At 35.7% G+C, this 17,148-nt stretch overlaps 1 protein-coding gene across 4 annotated transcripts in view; it reads left to right on the forward strand.

Annotated features, from left to right (window-relative positions):
• Window positions 1-17,148, forward strand: part of LOC125277427 (CUB and sushi domain-containing protein 1-like) — a 750,178-nt gene that overhangs the window by 639,990 nt on the left and 93,040 nt on the right. For all 4 annotated transcript variants that reach the window (XM_048205771.1, XM_048205772.1, XM_048205773.1 and 1 more), the window contains 5 exons: window positions 634-747; window positions 3,109-3,204; window positions 6,176-6,379; window positions 7,926-8,050; window positions 13,749-13,845. In XM_048205771.1, the coding sequence (XP_048061728.1) occupies window positions 634-747; window positions 3,109-3,204; window positions 6,176-6,379; window positions 7,926-8,050; window positions 13,749-13,845 (636 nt within the window). The remainder of the gene's footprint in view (window positions 1-633; window positions 748-3,108; window positions 3,205-6,175; window positions 6,380-7,925; window positions 8,051-13,748; window positions 13,846-17,148) is intronic.

Here is a 17,148-nt window from a genome sequence, read left to right on the forward strand (position 1 = left end):
TGAAAACACACAAAACTTCTAACTGATTATTTAACTATACATTGTTATGTGAACAACAAAGTCAGTAACTAAACTAAGCATTAATGGGGCTATTTGCACAACAACGGTTTCTGAATTCTGCATATTGAGTTCTGTGTATATTCCCTTGAGTTTTTCTAGTGAGTAAGTCAACAAATCAATGTGTTTGATTTGTCATGTGGATTATTTCATTAAAAAAGAACCAGCTCAGTCATATGTTCGTCAATCACAAACAGAGACCCAGCTCTTGATTCCCACATAGCTCTGTCATTTGTTTTCAGGACAGAGCTGCCGCAGTACTATAAGTGGTGTTCTGCGGTATGAGTTTACAGTTTATTCACAATTTCACGGCATGATTTCTGTAATCAGAATCTTCTATTGTACTAAATTAAATCTCATGTGCCACTTTATCTAGATGGGGCTGATGTGACTAGGCTATACATACTTCTGTGCTGAGTGCATATGAACACTTATAAAACCATCAACCTGAAACAGTGTCTATGGGAAATTTATGTGACTTTTATTCTTAACTCATTGTACTTCTTTTGTTAGTGTCTCTTCCCAGCAGTGGTGATGATAGTAACACGCTCAGTGTGTTTCATTATGTTTCCTCAGTGGTGTTTGGGCAATTTGCCTATTTCCAGACAGCCATGAACGACTCCGTTGAGTTATTTGATGGGCCCAATCAGAATTCTAGGCTGCTAAGCTCCCTGGCTGGGTCTCATTCCGGTAAGTAATAGCTTTACATTCACCCTAGTTTTGTTGCTTTGAGTTTGCTTTGAAATGCACAGAACCCTTTGGAAAAAAAAAAAAAAAGCAAACAGGCATATATGGCTTTTTAAATCAGTAAAAAGACAATTGTGCAGACAATTGAGCAGTGAACGAGATCTCAAGTGAGGTTTAATGGCTTCTTTCTGAGGGGGAAATACAGAGGGAGTAAGAGTTTGCTAATAGTTTTGTGTTTGTTTTTATTGTTTCAAATTTCTGTTATACAGTATACACAGTGAACACGTACTTCGACAGCTTCGGGCAAACATAAGTCTGCTTTTTGCAAGTCATATTTTTACTAAGTCATAAAATAAATCAAAATACATATTTGGACACATAAGTCACCCTGAAAGACCTCATGAAATCATCTACAGTATATGCTAATTATCTTTCTTATTTTTCTTCCAACAGAACAGTCTGAATTTTATATCCAATAAAATTATCTTAAAAATAAGTAAAATAATACTGAAACAATACAAATTTAACTTAAAATGCTGTTTTAAATGTTTAAGTAAAATGTTACCAAAGTTGTAACCTACAGTAATAAGTTCTTCCACCTTTTGAATCTCTTTGAACTTAACTATGATGAAGATTAAGAATAAGTGAAAGTCACATGTAACCCATACTCTCAATTTTTCCTCTGCATTTAACCCATCCAAGTTAGTGCAAACACATTAGGAGTAGAAAGTAGTGAACATACACACACACTGCAAACCGTGGACACGCACACCCAGAGCAGTAGGCAGCCATTTTACAGTGGCACCCAGGGAGCGATTGGGGGTTGCCTTGCTCAAGGTATTGAGAAACGAACTACAACCTTTGGGTTACCAGTTTGACTCTCTAACCATTACACCACGACTGCCCTTGTAAATTCCGATAAATCCTGCGTCAATCTGTTTTGAAAAGAAATCTAAGAAAAAAGTGTCATTGCATTAGACAACACAATATAAGATCAAATGGAATCAGCAAATGATGCTAGGATTTTCTCAGAAAGAACTTGTTTCCCATAATTTTACAAACTTGAGCCATATTTGCAATGACTTTAATCAGTGTTTTGGTGATATTTTTGTGAATATATATATATATATATATAGTCGGTTCTCTTCAAGTTTATCGATATGTCCTATTGGAGTAACCACAGGTGTAGAGAATCATATGAACTATCAACATGCTCCACTAACGTCTAGTAACCAGAGAGTCTCCTGGTTCTACCAGTATCCCCTGGTTTCACAGACAAGGCTTATGCCTAGTCTCAGTCTAAAATGCACATATGAGATGTTTTAACTGAAAGCAACTTGCACTGACATATCTTAAAATATGTCAGTGCCATTGTTTTGTCTCAAGATGCACACCAGTAATGTTTTTGTCTAAGGCACAAAAGCTACTTAAACCAGGACTATATGTATTGGTTATCATTTCAAACCTTTTCCTTGTCTGTAAAGTTTGTGCTGTTTTTTTTTTTTTTTTAAATGAATGCCGCTTGGTTTAATATTTTGTTATTTTATTTATTGACATTTTAAATGTGGTTTAGTTGTTCCAATACTTTTTGGGACTACTGTATTTATATCAAGATTAAATCTTAAATATTGGATCCATGTTGTCATGTTTGCCCTTTGGTTCCAGACTTGTTTAATTCTTTCTAAAAAGAAAATGTTATCCTTGCAGCTTCCTGCTGAACTATTACCGGTATTATTGAGTGAAAGGTAATAAAATGCCAAGAACAAGAAAATCACGGCTAATTCCACAGTCTTTGCAGGATTGATGACGGCCATTGGACACAAACTGTTTGTATGGCATTTTTATACTGTATATCTTCATGGTCTGCTGTGCAACATTATATTCCCATGGGAAGCGCTGTAAATTCATATCATTTCTATCTCAGCTTTGTGAGCAGTGGGCCAGAAATCTTGACAGGCCACTCAATTCATAGTTAGAGTGTTTAACCCTCCAGGCTCAACTGTAGTGTTTCAGTTTCAGTGTTTCTTCCTTTGGATGCAACTTTGTAGAAGTACACTATGATTTTGGAAAAGCTCAGAGTTTAGCTCAAGGGTAAGTCAGCCTTGCCGGTTGGGGATTTTCCTTTTAATTTACCCACTGCATCTATGACCATGCTGAAGACAGCTTAAGTATTTCTTTGGGTATCCATCAGTTTTAGGCCCATTGTTGCTGACCTGCTCTCTCCACCCTTTGCCCCGGAGGCTTATTGGAGTTATTAAGCCATTCGTCATGTACACTACCTTAAGGCAACAGTTTGTTGTGGCACATTTGCCTCCACAAGCAACTCGGAGAGATTTTAATGCCTGCCATATTGTGTTTTTGCAGGAGAAACCTTGCCCTTGGCCACCTCAAACCAAATCATGCTGAGATTCAGCGCAAAAAGCGGCCCATCTGCCAAAGGTTTCCATTTTGTTTACCAAGGTAAGCACACACTCAAATCTCAGTCAATACCAGGTCATCGTTCAGAGCCAAGGCTTTGTTTTTAATCTTCAAATCTGAAACATTCAGTTAGCCTTTGGTATGTTTCTGTCGTGTCTATATTGGCAGTGTGTATAGGGTGAAGTGATTTCACTGTGAAGTGTAGGGGCGGCCTGCTGATCAGTATGCCTGAGCCCGCTCACTGTGGGAAATAGCCTTTATATTTCACACAGAGAAGTTAACAGCGCAATCACAATGTCATAACCAGTACACAATAGAGTCAAATGAGGAAGGGGCTTGAATTTGATATAATTTGTAATGCATTTAGCTCTGAGTATAAAGCCGAATAGGAGAATGATTTGTACTCTGTTCTCTTGAGTATTTTGAGAGTTGCCTCACAGTTTTATGCTTTGAGAATTTTTCTTTTTCCTATATTTTTTTTTTTTTTGATTTTCCTTTCCACTTGATTTGATTTCAGTGCTATTCAAAATAATAGAAATAATAATAATTAGTGCTGTCAATCGATTACAAAAAAACTAATCACATAATTTTTTCTGTAATTAATTAGCAAATTTTTTGCAATTAAAAACATTGGAGTTTTAATATTTTTATATTGCAATAATTTCACAGTTACTCTCCAAATTAATGTAGAAACAGCTTAAAGACAGTATATTTTTTATATAAGTAAAGGCCAGTATGACTGATACTAATACTGGTACTGATGGCTCTATGAAATTGATTATATTTATATATATATTCAGTCATGCTCAAAATTATTCATACCCTTGGTAAATATGTCCAAAGAAGGCTGTGAAAATAAATCTGCATCGTTAATACTTTTAGCTGTTTCTAAATAAACAGTATAGACATTCAGCATTACAGTATTACATTTGTTAGGCTTTAAAAAATAACTTTTAATTTAAGTGAACTTAAAACAATATTCACATAAACCCATTATAATAAATGTCGTAATTACCTGTGGCCTTCCTAACTGTCTAACGGGTAGGAAATTTACAGAAATTTTATAAAGTTATCAAACACTTTACTGTCTTCACTGCATAAATTATAAATTAAATATATATTAATCTTTATTAAAGCTATAATTTTCTCTGTTACCTTTGTTATTTGATTAACATTAATGACAGACATCACAGCAGCTGGTTTATTAGGCTAATGTGACTTTAAGACCTGCCGCTGCCGAACATGACGTGGATCTGCTGCGTTTCTCATTTCCTCACAACTCTTTAAGTTCATTTAATATGTTATTTAACTAATTTAAGACTGCTCTTATGATGATTCTCAACAAAACGGGCATTTTGTCATAATTCTGTGTGTTATTGTTTGGTCAAGCGTGACAGAGAACTCGATACGCATCTTTCTGTGCACATGAGTTGTGTGTGTGTCACACCGACTTGACATTCACAGACAGCGTGTTCTCGGTCGTTGTTTGGCACTTGAATTAAAAGCATTTGCGTGAATAAGAGCGTGATCATATAATTTAACGCTAGCCAAATTATTACGGAAAAATGGATGATGCGGTAATTGTGTTAAATATTTTTTATGTGTTAAACTGGAAAAAAAAATATCACATGCATTAACGCATTAATTTTAACATTCCTAATAATAATGCTTTTTAAAAAGCATTTTTGGTTGAGCTATTGTTGGGAATGAAATGAGGTAAGTAAATCATTTTTTGCTAAACTGTTCCTTTAAATGACTCAGCCCTGACGTTTCAAATTTCCCACACAGCAGCAGGGTGCCGCAGGACATTTGAGGCATTTTCCCTCGTTTTAAAAGATGTCATAAAAGAGTGTATAAATTAGGCTTTTTAACTCCCTTTATCAGCTGCCTTATAAAAAGATACAATAGGAATCTTTCACAGCCGCATCAGCGTGCTCACACACACTGCGCAGACCGCAGCAAGCCTGCTATGTCTCTTTATATATCTCCTCACCATTTTATAGTCTACAGCAATGGGCGCAGAGAGAACAGCGGGTGTATGAGAAATGTTCTCTGACAGTTAGGACAGTTCATTTGGCTCATGGAGGCATCCAGGTGATGGTGGATGGTCCTACCAGCCTCTTCTTATATATCCACAGCCGTCAGATTAAAGTTAAAGCACAAATAGAAACAAGAACCAAAGTTGCTACAATGTTCGCAAACAAAAACAGCAAAACCAGCAAAGTTCTCTTTGCCTGGGTCATGAAGATGCTCATACAAATGTACTAGAAAATATATATGTAGGTTTTCTATAAAAAGAGTGCTAAAATAGTCACAGTTTACACTGCTGCACTGGGAAACATACAGTAGGTTACAAATATGGAATGTTGTCTGTGTTTCAAAGTGAAATATTGGTGCTATTATTAAGACAGAAATGTTTTTTTTTTTTTTTTTTAATTCATTCAATACTGAAAAGGATAAAAAAAAAAACATGAAAACGTCACTGTTTTAAACTATCAAAAATAGAAATGGCCTTTACCCAATGAATATCTGCTGCTGTAAATAGTTTTGTTATGGGTTTATTAAAGTACTGATCCATTAGAATAGCAACAAGGAAAACTCCTGTGAAATGAATTGTGAGTTGAGTCTCCTATATGGTTTGTGTTAGTAGTATTATTTGTGTATGTGTCCTTTGTATTTATATTTGCCTATACTACTGTAAAGGCAGCTTACTATGTTTTGGGTAACACTTACTACGATCTGGGTAACCCTTTATTTTAGGGTCTTTTAACTAGTTGCTTATTTGCATGCATATTACTAGAATATTGGCTATTTATTAGTACTTATTAAGCACATATTAATGCCTTATTCAGCATGACTTTATTCTACATTCTTAATCCTACCCAATACCTAAACTTAACAGCTAACTTACTAAGAAGTAAATTAGGAGTATATTGAGGGAAAAGTTGTAGTTAATAGTGAATATGTGTCCCCTATACTAAAGTGTTACCGAGATCTGTTTCCTGTCCACTAGCTGTTCCACGCACCAGTGATACACAGTGCAGCTCCATCCCAGAGCCCAGATACGGCAGGCGGATCGGTTCAGAATTCTCAGCTGGCTCCATTGTTCGTTTCGAATGCAACCCTGGATACCTTCTCCAGGGATCCAAAGCCATCAAGTGTCACGCGGTCCCTAACGCTCTGGCACAGTGGAATGACACCATCCCAAATTGTATAGGTAAGCTAGCCTAGATTTATCCAAGGAAAATGCCCACTAGTCATGTTTTATTCAGGACTAAACAATTCATTGTGACTGAGGGTTAGAAATAGAAAAAACACAGACAGTACAAATTCCATGTGACTTTATTTGCTTGCTAACATGTACCATCATTCAGATGTTGATTCATAGCCCCGTGTTTTCTCAAGAGAATGTAAATGCGTGAGTTTCCTGTGGTCTTATGTAACCTTGAGGTAACTAATAAGGGACGAAATGGCAGTGGCCTCTATGAGGATTTAAAATGTCAGGCCTCTAGTTAATATTTCCTTCTATACTGCCATCCTCAAGGGGCTGAAAGCTGAATCCAAGGGCCTCTGGGCCACAGCCTTCAGTTCAAAGCCGTAACCTCCAGGCTTTAATACTAAGCATTTAGCTGTCGCCGTATTCTTTAGTGCTGTCACGATTTTATCGCACCTAAGGCACATTCTCATTTCAGTCTGCTTTCAAATCTCAATTCCCCAGTTTTCATAGGAATTACAAACTGAAAGGTAGATATTAAATATGAATAGAAATTAAATATATTTAGCTACAAAAAAATCCTTCCACATTCATCCATTTCATCTATGAATTAAAGTCAACATGAAACACCGTTTGCAGGTCAGTCCGTAATACCTGGAGAGAGCTTGAGCCATAAATGTCATGTAACTAATTGCTCTGGAGCTGCAGGAAAGTGATGTCATGACAATCCTTCTCAAGTGATGTGACGCCAAATGTATCAGACTGGAAACGCTGCTTCCAAAATTGCATACTTCCTTACTATATAGCATGCGAAAAACAGTACACTAAATTAGTATGTCCGAATACATAGTATTTGAAAAACAGCACAGTACCCGGATGACCTACTACTTCCATTAAGATTATAAAGTGTGCATTCGATGAACACTTTAGTATCCCATGAGGCAACTGGAGAGGATTTGTGAATGGGAGTGAAGCAACGCAACTGACATTGGTAGGTCACGTGACAGTAACAGTAACAGTATGGCGGATGTAGTAAGTCAGAATTTCATTCATACTACCCATATTCAGATGCAGGAAAAACATCTACTTTGATAAAATGGAATAACATATTTGCATTTTTTTTTTCAAAGGAAAAAAATATAGTCAATATAAATTAAGAATCTACCAGCAAGGATAAAGCATGACATCATTAATATGTTGAAAAATGTACTGCATAACAGTTTGCGCAACCCATTTTAATTCTGTAATTCATCATTTGGATTGTTTGTCATGTTGACTAAACTTGGTTAGCTTCTATGGCTAGAAAAAAGAAGTCTTTACAAAGGCAATGATGAGATTGTTTCTTGGGAGAAGTGTTCCCAGAAAGACATTTCACATGCAGAGAATGTATGTTTTAGCAGGGTGATGATGGCTTTGGTTCATGTTACCTCGGGCGTAATCGCATCTTGTGTCAAAGGAGTCGGCTGTCTTTCTCACAGGACTCAGTTCAGGCACTTGTACTGTTCCATCCTCAGCATGAGCTCAATTTTGCCTCTGTTTTGCTCCACAGTTCCATGCAGCGGGAATCTGACAGAAAGGAGAGGTACCATTCTCTCCCCCGGGTTCCCAGAGCCTTATGGGAACAGCCTGAACTGTGTGTGGAAAATCATTGTTACAGAAGGAGCCGGTATTCAGGTAAGTACAAAAGAGCCACGTGTGAACTCATCAAATGCAGTAAAGCTACACCTGCTGAAGCGATAAGATGGAAAAGATTCCACTGCACTCTGCAAGGGAGAGAATTACAAAAGTTAATTTTAGCATTATATAGTTTTTGTTTGTTTGTTTGTTTGTTTTTTTGATGTTGTTCAAAGTGGTGTTTGTTTTATGTAAAAGATCCAACTGTGATGCCATATGTAGAACATGGTCATAAATAAAAAATTTAAGGTAAATCAAACAAATTTTGATTGTGGCATTGTATGAACTGTATTTTTATTGAATGTATACAATAGCTTTACAATTCCTAACAGCCATGGTATTTTGACACGACACTGAAAAAGCTGTTAAACACATTCTTTTGTTTAAAAAAAGTTAAATATTAATTAAAAATAGTATTACAATTAATTAAAAGAACAACCAATTTTTAAAAAAAAATAAAGGTGTAATATGTAGGATTTCTGTCCGCTAGAGGCCGCTAGAGGCCTATTCAAAACAAAGGTGTAGCTTGATGACGCCAAGTTTGAGAGTGGAATCTTGGGACTTGTGGTATTCACATCACAGCCGGTGGAAACAATCGGGACAGGACTCAGGAAGAAATCATGTTCATGGGTGTGATTAGGCCGCTGGAGCGATTGCACAACACATGCCTCACGAGCAGCAGAACTTTTATTATGACACAGTCGCCGGCGCTGCTTACGCTTTTCCAGTCATGAGTATGAGGTAACACAGCTCTGTTTATCATATTAGATACATTTGAGAGTGTCGAAAATGATGTTATAACGTTACTCTGTGCGTTCGCTCAGTGGCTGCTGTGAGACTTGTTGGAGACACACTGCAGTAAGCTAGATCGATTTTAGAATATCATATTAAATGCTGGATGGCTTGTGTTGATAAATGGCATGCAATTAATTTTAAAACGTATTGTATGATGAATAAAATGATGTATTACTGTTACTAAAAATAAATCTGCATCTGATTATGCTATGTTAGCTACTTGACAAAATAGTGTTTTTCTCTGAGGCATGGTAAAGCATGGTACTCGCAAAATTAGATTTAAAGGTGCCCTAGAACCCTTTTTCACAAGATGTAATATAAGTCTAAGGTGTCCCCTGAATGTGTCTGTGAAGTTTCAGCTCAAAATAGCCTATGTATTTTTTATTATTCAATTTTTTAACTGCCTATTTTGGGGCATAATGGGGCATAATTAAATATTTAAGCACATCAGAGAACTTCCCCTTTAAATGCTCGCGCTCCCCGCCCCCAGCTCGTAACTCTATAAAACATTGCATAAACAAAGTTCACACAGCTAATATAACCCTCAAAATGAATCTTTACAAAGTATTTGTCATGCAGCAGAACAGATATAGTAAGTATAGTATTTATTTGGATGTTTACATTTGATTCTGAATGAGTTTGATAGTAGCCTATGTGTGGCTAACGGGCTAAAGCTAACATTACACACTGTTGGAGAGATTTATAAAGAATGAAGTTGTGTTTAAGAATTATACAGACTGCAAGAGTTTAATAATGAAAATAACGACAGCTCCAGTCTCCATGCATACAGTAAGAAACAATGGTAACTTTAACCACATTTAACAGTACATTAGCAACATGCTAACGAAACATTTAGAAAGACAGTTTACAAATATCACTGAAAATATCATGATATCATGGATCATGTCAGTTATTATTGCTCCATCTGCCTTTTTTCACTATTGTCCTTGCTTGCTTACCTGCATAAAGTCTGTTGATTCACTGTGCACAGCTCCAAATGTTAATACTGGTTTGTCTAATGCCTTGAACATGGGCTGGCATATGCAAAAGTTGGGGGCATACATATTAATGATCCCGACTGTTGAGTCACAGTCTGTGTTATGTTGAGATTTGCCTGGTCTTTTGCACAAATCAAATTTACATAAGAAGGAGGAAACAATGGTGTTTGAGGCTCACTGTATGTCATTTCCATGTACAGAACTCTAATTATTTAACTGTGCTGAGGTAAATTCAATTTTCAATTCTAGGGCACCTTTAAACAATAAGACTAAACGTGTTGAACTATACTGTATAACAACAATTAGTTTTCTGCCTATAAACGTAACCAAACAGTTGTTCCCTTGTCTATTAAAACAAGTACAGCTGTGGCCAGAATTATTAATCCCCTTCATAAATATGATCAAAGATGACTCTAAAAATAAATCTGCATTGTTTATCCTTTTGATCTTTAATTTATTAAATTAGCAAAAATCTAACCTTTCATTGAAGGAAAAGAATTGAAAGTGGGCGGGAAATCACATTATGAAATAAATGTTTTTCTCCAAAACACGTTGCCCACAATTATTAGCACCCTTTTATTCAATGCTTTTTGCAACCTCCTTTTGCCAAGAGAACAGCTCTGAGTCTTCTTCTATAATGCCTGATGAGTTTGGAGAACACCTGACAAGAGATCAGAGATCATTCCTTCATGCAGAATCTCTCCAGATCCTTCAGATTCCAGCTCCATGTTGGTGCTTCTTCTCTTCAGTTCACTCCACTCATTTTCTTTAGGGTTCAGGTCAGGGGACTGAGATGGGCATGGCAGAAGCTTCATTTTGTGCTCAGTGACACATTTTTGTGCTGGTTTTGATGTTTGTTTTGGATCATTGTCCCGACGGATGATCCAACCACAGCCCATTATAAAATTTCTAGCAGAAGTGGTCAGGTTTTGATTTTTTAACTGTTGGTATTTGATAGAATCCATGATACCATGTATCTGAACAAGTTGTCCAGGACCTCCAGCAGAAAAATAGGCCCACAACATTAAAGATCCAGCAGTATATTTAACCGTGGGCATGGGGTACTTTTTATCCATGTGTGCACCAAATCCATCTGGTGGGTTTGCTGTCAAGAAGCTCTTGTTTTAGTTTCATCTGACCACAGAAGCCGGTCCCGTTTGAAGTTCCAGTCTTGTCTAACAACTGAATATGCTGGAGATTGTTTCTGGATGAGAGCAGAGGATTTTTCTTGAAACCCTCCCGAACATCTTGTGGGGATGTAGGTGCTTTTGATAATTTTTTTTAGGCTTTCTGAGATTCAAGACTCAACTAATCTCTGCAATTCTCCAGCTGTGATCCTTGGAGAGTCTTTGGCCACTCAAACTTTCCTCCTCATTGTGCATTAGGATGATTTAGACACACGTCCTCTTCCAGGCAGATTTGTAACATCTTTAGTTGATTGGAACTTCATAATTATTGCCCTGATGGTGGAAATGGGGATTTTCAATGCTTTAGCTATTTTCTTACAGCCACTTTCTATTTTGTGAAGCTCAACAATGTTTTGCTGCACATCAGAACTATATTCTTTGTTTTTTCTCATTGTGATGAATGATTAAGGGAATTTGGCCTTTGTGTTTCCTCTTGTTTATACTCCTGTGGAACAGGAAGTCATGGCTGGACAATTTCATGTTCATGATCACCCCGGTGAGCTAAAAAAATGTAAATATGAATGGAAATATACTTCAAAGATATTTTACTCATAAAAAAATTCTAGGGGTGCTAATAATTGTGGCCAACGTGTTTTGGAGAAAAACATTTATTTCTTAATGTTATTTTCCCCCCACTTTCAATTCTTTTCCTTCAATGAAAGGTTAGATTTTTGCTAATTTTATGAATTAAAGATCAAAAGGATAAACAATGCAGATTTATTTTTAGAGTCATCTTTGATCATATTTATGAAGGGGGCTAATAATTCTGGCCACAACTGTGTATATATATATATATATATATATATATATATATATATATATATATATATATATATGCAGTGGAATGAGGAAAAAAAGGCAAAGTTTTCAGTATGCCGTTTCATGGGTGAGATGCTGCAAAAGACGAGAGACCCAAGACACAAGTGCAACACCTAAACGTCCTCAAATGGCGCAATTGAATGCAAAAAACTGTAAAGGACTACTACTGTATGTTTGATAGTTCATGTTTACATGATGGTGACAGGCTGAAAGCTGCTGTTGTTTTCTGTTTTTACAAAGCATTTGCTGTTAATAATAGCCTATTAGTGGTGTTATTTATTGCTATTACTTTTTGACTTAGAAATATTTAGCATTTTTCTTATTTTATATTTATTAATTATTTATAGAATGTTTAAGATAAGTTTGTAATATGTTTTACAACATTTGCCTTATATTTCAGGCATATTTTCTGCAAAGATATTTAACAAATTGTTTTACATTTACACCATGTTGATCGCTTCATGTGTGGTGCACTTGGAACTTTTTTGATTGTTTTTAAAAGGATAGTTTAGACAAATCCAAATTAAACCCTGCAGCTCGTGACGACACATTGATGTCCTAAGACACGAAGCGATCGGTTTGTGTGAGAAACTGAACAGTATTTATATTATTTTTTATCTCTAATACACCACTATGTCCAACTGCGTTCAGCACTCGGTTAGTGAGGTCTGATCGCGTTCTGACAACTGAAGTGATGTCTAGCACTCATTGAAGTATAAGCACAAGACATCACCAGAGATTGTATATTATAGGGAGATGAGAGGGTCTGTATCTCTCTTACCATTGGAGAAAGCATAATGGCTAACTTAATCACATGCGCCACCTCTCAGCCTATCGTGTAATGGCAGTGACATCAGTCGCAACATTCCCTAGTCTGCCTTCTCTTAAAAAAATACACTTTCATCAAGCTAAAATCTACATTTAATTCCCAACGAAAGTATTGTTTAGTGTAAAACATGCTGAAGATTAGCAAACAGGCTGTCCATTAATAAAATGATTAGCTATTTCCCCACAAAAGCTGCCTCTCATCCATTGACATCCATTCAAAAAACAGCGTCTGGTCTCCTTCCCTGCATACCGTTGGGGGCGGAGTGTTAGCATTAGCCGTTACGCTTTTTTGGCTAAAGGTTGCAGGCTTGCCTTCCAGTGGCTTTGACATCACTGCCATTATCAGAGCGCGATCAGACCTCACTAACCGAGTGCCGAACGCAGTTGGACATAGTGGTGTATTAGAGGTAAAACAAAATAATATAAATACTTGCAGAGAAACAATAAAACAAAATCGAAATCGTGAATCAGTCTATTGTTCTGAAAAAAATCAAGATTAAATTTTTTTGCCATATCGCCCAGCCCTAGGGGAAAAAAAAAAAAAAAAAGATTACAAAAGTAATCAAATGTAAAATACATAATTCATTAATACTTATTGTATGCTGTCAGAATTTCAAGCATGTCTGTAAAAATGAGAACATTTTTCTATTATTATTTTCTATTAATAACTTTGTTTATTTACAGTTGTTATTTTTATGTAAACAATAAGGTACAAGAGATTAACTATGTTGACATACTGTAATGTTCACAGCACACAACTATTTCCACAGTTCAGCCAGACCATTTATGGAAACTAAACTGAAAAATTGGATCTTTCAGAAATCGTCATGGTATGAGTACATTAACATATGACCATATCAAGCTTTGAATCCATTTACATATTGATGTCTTAAAGGTACATTAGCAGAAACTGCCTGTTTAGGTTCAGAGAGGGGGTGAAGCTTATGCTTATGATTTTAAGCAATGCTGCAGAAGTATAGCATATGACCATTACTTTAATGAATTGTTTCATTGTACGTAAGTTTGTCATTGCATGTCATGTCATGATGTGTGTCTCCATTTTCTCGGCAGATCCAAGTCATGAGCTTTGCCACCGAGCATAACTGGGACTCGTTAGAAATCTACGATGGTGGCGATATGACAGCTCCAAAGCTCGGGAGCTTTTCAGGTTTGTATTGTCTTTATTAATCCCCTTTTAACTGCTAATTTCAATAATAGCCTGTTGGAGTGATACAGCATCTGATTTACAGAAGTCCTCCTACAGCTCATTTGCATATCATGTAGTTCTTTATAGCTCATTACAGTTTCATATTGCAATAAAACTGAGAGCCAAACCCCGCCACTGGTTTTATGCCCCTGGATTCTTGGAAAGGCTGAAATTAGCTCCAGTCCTGGAAGACTGTTCATGTGCCATCCCTTACATAACAGATGAATGTCCTCATTTTACATTTGGTTGATTAACAGTATCAATTATTACACCCTTTTGGGTTCCAGTTGGCAAACCACCACCCACATTTATTCTATCCCACTTTATTATCACAATGTTGTGTACCAAAAAGCTGAATGTTTGAAAAAGAAAGATAGAATGTTATGAGTGTTATGAATGTCATAATTACAGCTTGAGTTTTAATGGGTATAGTGTTGAGCTTTTTCTCACTTTACTGAAAAGTGTTTATCTTTTTTTCCTATTATATTCTAGTTGATATGTAATACTTCAGGAAAGTTACCATTTTATGATCTCATATATTTAATGCAACTGAGAGATATCGTCGCTGTTTCTTGTCAATATACTGAAAAATGCAAGTGTCTGACCACCATATAATGCCATAATATCAACTTTGACAATGCAGTGCAATTTAATTAGCAAACTGGCAGTGTGTGTTTTGTTTTGTTTTTTTTGTTTTTTGTTTTTTTTTCTGAAAAGTAGCATTTACATAAATATGCATTACATAAATATGATATCATAAAATGCTAACTTCAACTATGAAATATCAACTATGAAATACTACAACAGATAGGTAGAGAGAGAGAGAGAGAGAGAGAGAGAGAGCGAGATTATTTAAGATAGCATTGGCTGTGATTTAACAACAAACGCTGGACTAAGACACTTCCTCTCCTCAAATACCTAAAACATTAGCCTTTATAAATATCATGTTTCTTGAGTAAAGAAAATGCTGTACTAATTCAAAGAACCAGTTCTTTATGTACCCTTACATTGCAAACAAGCAGAGATGTGCGGTACTTCATTCACAATAGAGGCGGGGTGCAGTTATTAGGTTTTACCATCAGTTTGAGGATCCAGTGGAATTACAAGGTTTAGTCACAAGCTCTTTTTAATACTTTTCATTGGTTAAATATTTGCAAAACCAACAGAGAGACATAAAAGTGTGACCAATAGTAATGATTTATAATATATATATATATATATATATATATATATATATATATATATATATTAGGGCTGTCAAAATAACGCGTTAATTTCGATTAATTAATCTGAGAAAAAAATAACTCGTTAAAAAAAAAATGCAGATTAATCCATTCCGTATTGACCTTTGAACCTGGAGACATTCTAGCCACCAATCGACTGTAAAATGAAGGAGGGAGACGACTGCTGCGCTGACGGACAGAACGAGCAGAGCTCCTCCCTTGTGTGCGCGAGCTCTGTCTGTCTTCAAAGTAAGCATCGTCTTTGCACTCTCTATACCTCACATATAATAATCTAAATCAACTGACACAATGCTAAAAGTTTGTAAGACCGAATCCATGTTTCACGAGGCGCATTCGGAGAATGTTTTTCCTGAATAACCGCTGGGTGTGAATAGTGCTCAAAAGAACGTCACCTCATCTTCTCTGACAGGTGCCCTGCACGTGCAGCTGACGTAAACCACACTTTCAGTAAACAAAAAGAAAATCCTATCCAGTGGTGAAGTGTTTTCTGTGTTGACAAATCTTTTGCGATATCATAATAACAGTCGCGATTCGCACGCAAAGCGTCAACGTCCGCTAATGTCCAATTCGCGACCTAATGACTCATTTGAACAGATTCATTTTAATGAATCATGACAACAACTGATCTGTCTACACGGTCTATAATGAATCATTTACTCGAACAACTCTGAAATGAGAACATAAGTGTGCTTACCCCATTTAGCAAGAGTGGTTAGTAAAATTAGCCTTAATAATCCACAGTATTTTCAGTAATATTTAAATGACAATGTGTAATAAATTAGGCCTACCTATAAAATCAGTTAGTTTAGACTGGAGTGAGGTGAAACCAGAACAAAGCAAGTTGTTGTTAGCTAGGTGCATTCAATTGTATATGGTAGAAAATTATATTATTAGTTAATGTAACTTCTAAATGCTACTTTTTAATACTTTTCAGGTTTAGCAAAAAAGCATCTTCTCTTACAAAGCTATAAAATCACTTTTTTTTTTTTTTTTTTGCAAAAAGGGCAAGAAAGAATTACAGTGAGAGTAGCGGGTACTTTATTGTCAGTATCGGGCTTGCAGATCACGTGGGTAGGGCACTTTTTACTGTTTGTGTGGATGACCATGTCTGTCACCACCGAAGACCATTTTTGACCCAGGAAAAACCCTGCATTGATTCATTTGAATTGAAATATTTAATACTTTCACAGCAAAAATTATGTATGCGATTAATTTAGATTAATTAATCACAGAGTATGTAATTAATTAGATTAAAATTTTTAATCAATTGACAGCCCTAACATTATATATATATATATATATATATATATATATATATATATATATATATATATATATATATATATATATATATATATATATATATGAAGAGTTTGGTTCCAAAACGCGATAAATGCCATTTTCAAAAAAATAAAGTTTCCGCCAAAATCAGTATTGTATCTGGTCGGTATTGAAAAGTCATATATTAATTTTGCGCAAAATGCGATATCCGTCATGTTATTCTGTCATGTTTTCTCCCTTTCTTTCCAAAACACGACAAACGACAGTCTCCTTTCTCTGCAGAACGCGATATATCTGCTCTCAACCAATCACAGCGCACCATTCCACCCACTGTAAACATTAAAGGCTTTTTAAAAAAGCCGTTTTTAATACCAATGTACTCGGCAAATGTGTTTATTTAACCGTGCGGTGGCACCAGATACTCTTTAATCTGTAATGATAAATAATTTATAACAATAACAAGATGACCAGTTGAATTCATTTTGGGAGCGACGGCTGAATGTATTTTTTGTAAAATGCCTGTATATAAGATAAATATTGGCAAAGTTTAGACTCTGTCATATATGTGAATCAACTTACTTTGTTGTGTATTTTCAATTTGAAAAATAACTTTTATATTGATGGATTAATTGCATTTGGAAAAAAAGTGTCATGGATTTATTGCATTTTGGGAAAAAATGAATATGTTTTTATAATAAACTTTTTTCAAAATGTAGATTTGAATCTTTAATGTTTTTAT

This window comes from Megalobrama amblycephala, linkage group LG10 (genome assembly GCF_018812025.1).
Source record: "Megalobrama amblycephala isolate DHTTF-2021 linkage group LG10, ASM1881202v1, whole genome shotgun sequence".
Lineage (NCBI taxonomy): Eukaryota > Metazoa > Chordata > Actinopteri > Cypriniformes > Xenocyprididae > Megalobrama > Megalobrama amblycephala.